This window comes from Zea mays, chromosome 1, assembly GCF_902167145.1.
Source record: "Zea mays cultivar B73 chromosome 1, Zm-B73-REFERENCE-NAM-5.0, whole genome shotgun sequence".
In the NCBI taxonomy this organism is placed as follows: domain Eukaryota; kingdom Viridiplantae; phylum Streptophyta; class Magnoliopsida; order Poales; family Poaceae; genus Zea; species Zea mays.
The window spans coordinates 251333080-251336297 of record NC_050096.1 but is presented as its reverse complement, the minus strand read 5'-3'; the positions used below and the strand labels follow the sequence as shown (position 1 = coordinate 251336297).

The window sequence follows — 3218 nt, the reverse complement described above, 5'->3', positions numbered from 1 at the left end:
TAAAAAAATATAAAATTTACATATAGGTCCCTGCTGCAGTGCTGCTCCGTCTAGAGCCGGCAGGTACTCGTCGCTATATAGAATTAAAATTTCGTTTATTTTTCATTATAAAATGAAAAAAGTTAAGTTACACGGAAGAACCTTTGGGCAATTTTCTGGCGCCTGCTTGGGTTAATTCTCTTTAATGCCAGAAAGGAGCCCACTGGGCCCTGTACTGTGCTGGAAGCAGCAGAGGCCGCGACAGCTGCGTCTGCGACTGCAACGACGGTGCAGCAAGCCAGCAGTGGCAGCAGGCCGACAGACAACAGCTCACGAGTCCAGACTCCAGAGGATCCAATGGAGAGGCGAATTCATACTAGGCCGGAAAACCATAAAAAGAGGAATTGAATTATTCTATCCTTGTGGAAGGTAAATCAAACAATGCAATCGAGGCATCCATCTTTGCTAGTATCTCCTGTTGGTGAAGCAAAAAAAAGCCAAATTTCTACTCCCCCGTAGCATATATATATAAGACAAAGCCAGCACCACACAAGCAGGCAGGAAGGGAAGCCCTCGCTCTCGCTCACCCCTGTCTGGCGTCTGCTTATCCCTGGAGCAGACCGGAGTAAGGCCAGCCAACCAAATTGTCTATCTACTGAAGGAAGGAGAAAAAAAAAGAGGTAACTTGAAACTGTCAGTCTCGGCATTGCCTAATCGCATTCCCAGGTCCCTTCCTTTCGATTCCGTAAGCTGTTGTATAGGACGATGGTAGGGTAGGCAGAGTTAGGAACATCTCTATTCTCTGTCGGAAAAAAAAAATCTTTTTTTTTACCATGAACTGTTCCGTCGATCTACCAGGAAACTGGAGCCTTCTGCTGTTCTACTTATACAGAAATTCAAAACGCCATGTGTAGATTCAACAAGTTGTTGCAGCTGCAGCTTTACCGATTCCCATGGGTTCCAAGCCGGGTGAGGCGCCAACCTGGGCGGACCAGTGGGCCTCTGGCGAGGGCGACGGGAGCATCGCGAACGGCAAGGCGGCCGGTAAGAGGACGGTGGCCGGCAACGTGAAGGCGGCGGCGTCGGAGGGACTCGTCAAGGCCAAGGCGGCGGCGCTGGTCGGAGCGCACAAGCTCAAGACCGGGACGAGCTCGGGCATCAAGTGGGTCAGGGAGCAGTACCAGAAGAAGAGGACGTCGTCCAAGTGAGCTGCAATGTGTCAATTGTGATGGAGGAGCACTGCTACTCTCTGTTCTGATCTTTCTTAGTGAAGCCCATTAGAGGAACAGGTTTTTCTCTTGGGTGGAGACTCTTCTTGGACGCTTTGGTTCCTTTGGATGGTGAGCTTGTAAGCCGCTGGCCTTTTTTTTCATTATTATGCCAGACTAGTATGATTTTTGCATAGTTTTATGCTCTGTCAACAGCTAACAGGTATTAGGAGAAAATTTAAGGGCCCCTTTGGTAGGGCTTATTTTTCAGCTTCGGCTCTGGCTCATGCAAAAGTTGTGCCAAACACCTCTTTTTCAAATGGCTTCACCAGTGAAGTGCTTTTCCAAAATGAACTAGAGGGCATGAGCCAAAAAAAGTGGCTCACCCGGCTTCAGCTCACGTCATTTTTGCACAATAGCCCTCCCACCAGTCCAAATTATTTTTTTTGGTCCTACCCTCAATCTCTAGCCACGTACAGGAGAGATAAACTATACAAGAGTCTTTCTGAAAAACAACCTATAAGCCGTTTTGCCAAATGATTTTTTAAAATGGCTTTGGCTCATCTAAAGAAGTGGCTTCACCTCGTGAGCCAGAGCCAAAGCCGTTTTTGGAGAAGCCAGAGCCCTGCCAAAGGGGCCCTAAGTTATTCCCCCTTAAATCTGGTCTGTGGCCGGATATTTCTCTAAACTAACATTTAATTCTCTTCTCTCCAACTATTTCGAATTAATTTCAATCAATCCAACTTTATTGCTGCCTAATAATATTTGTTTTTTTCTTTATTTCTTCACTGCAATTTGAGTTTTTTTTTATTTCGAAACCTGTGAGGCCATAAAGAACACCATGTTTTATGTTAAAGAAATTTACAAATATCCATCGCCGTGTACAATACAATTTTGTATCTCTAGTTTTATTTTATTTGAGATGTCCTAAACTATGAAAACAATATTTAAAAACTTATGATGGTTTTTTTAACATAAGTTATGATGTCAGTACCACCCCACAAGATCTGAAATTAAAACTTAACTTTTATGAAGGAACAAAAATAAGAAATCTTGTTAACGATTACATTGGATCAACTGAAATACTTGTCAAATGTTAATTTAGGTTGTTTATTAAATACAAGCCATTAGGGGAGTAATTTAGAGTTTTCCTTTTATAGTTATTTTTATGGCGTTTAAAAGCATTTAGGCCTAATTTAGTTAGATTTTGCCGATTAATGGCAATACTAGATTATTATGATTAACATGTGTTTTACAGAGTTAAATTAAGTTAGGTCCAGTAATGATTTGGTGAATGTGGTTTTCGTGCCTCTATTAATAGAAATCAATTCTTGGTATTTAACGATTGTACACGTAGGTTGAAGATCGACTAGTTCTAAGGATCAATGGACTTAATGCACACATAAATTAACAATAGGATCTTTATTTTTCTTTTGCTCGTACTATAAATGAAGGTATGGATGAATAGCTTCACCTAGGCAGTCTAGTGACGAGTGGTGATGCACACTGCTAGGGATCTATAAAAACCCAAGAGAAGTTTGACATCAAACCCAACTCCAAGAGTATATATAATATATACTGCCTCAAAAAAAACTCGAAGAGTATTTGGATCAAGTAAGTCGGCAGTGCAACAGTCGTCAAGCTCGGTCAGCAGGTCGAGGCCCTTGCGGATGAGCCGGGCCAGCACGGCGGCGACGAAGGCAGACGCGAACCAGCCCACCGTCGAAGGCAAGGGTATCATCGTCCCGACGGGTTGTGGCGGCGCCATTGGTGTGTTACTGGGTTTGCGTGATGTGTTCTTGGCTGGTGTGGTGAATGATCCGTAGGAGGAAATGTCGTGGCTGTTGTCCAACAAAAAATGAATTGAAGGGTGGCCAGTGGCCGGACGACGTACGTCGGTGCGTGCACATACGCGCGGCGAAAGGGTCGCCGGAGTTGTACCGTGCAAGTACTGCGGCCATAGGCTGGTCGTTGGGCCGCCTTTGCAAATGGATTTTATGCCTGTGATTCACTGCAAAGTTCATACCATAG

The 3218-nt window shown here is 44.2% G+C and overlaps 1 protein-coding gene across 3 annotated transcripts; it reads left to right on the top strand.

Annotated features, from left to right (window-relative positions):
- The first annotated feature begins 401 nt into the window (after positions 1 to 401).
- On the top strand, positions 402 to 1470 carry LOC100285131 (uncharacterized). 3 transcript variants are annotated; one of them, NM_001413296.1, is made up of 2 exons: positions 402 to 659; positions 919 to 1470. In NM_001413296.1, exon 2 carries the CDS (start codon positions 933 to 935, stop codon positions 1185 to 1187), a length of 255 nt encoding a protein of 84 aa, NP_001400225.1. In that variant the 5' UTR covers positions 402 to 659; positions 919 to 932; the 3' UTR covers positions 1188 to 1470. The 3 variants fall into 3 exon arrangements, with proteins under 3 accessions (NP_001400225.1, NP_001400224.1, NP_001278541.1); NM_001413295.1 differs by having other exon boundaries at positions 913 to 1470; NM_001291612.2 differs by having other exon boundaries at positions 894 to 1470.
- Positions 1471 to 3218: the final 1748 nt, after the last annotated feature.

What these genes read in the sequence shown, in the direction of transcription:
- LOC100285131 (NM_001413296.1), top strand. Translation starts at nt 933, where the DNA reads ATGGGTTCCAAGCCGGGTGAGGCGCCAACCTGGGCGGACCAGTGGGCC.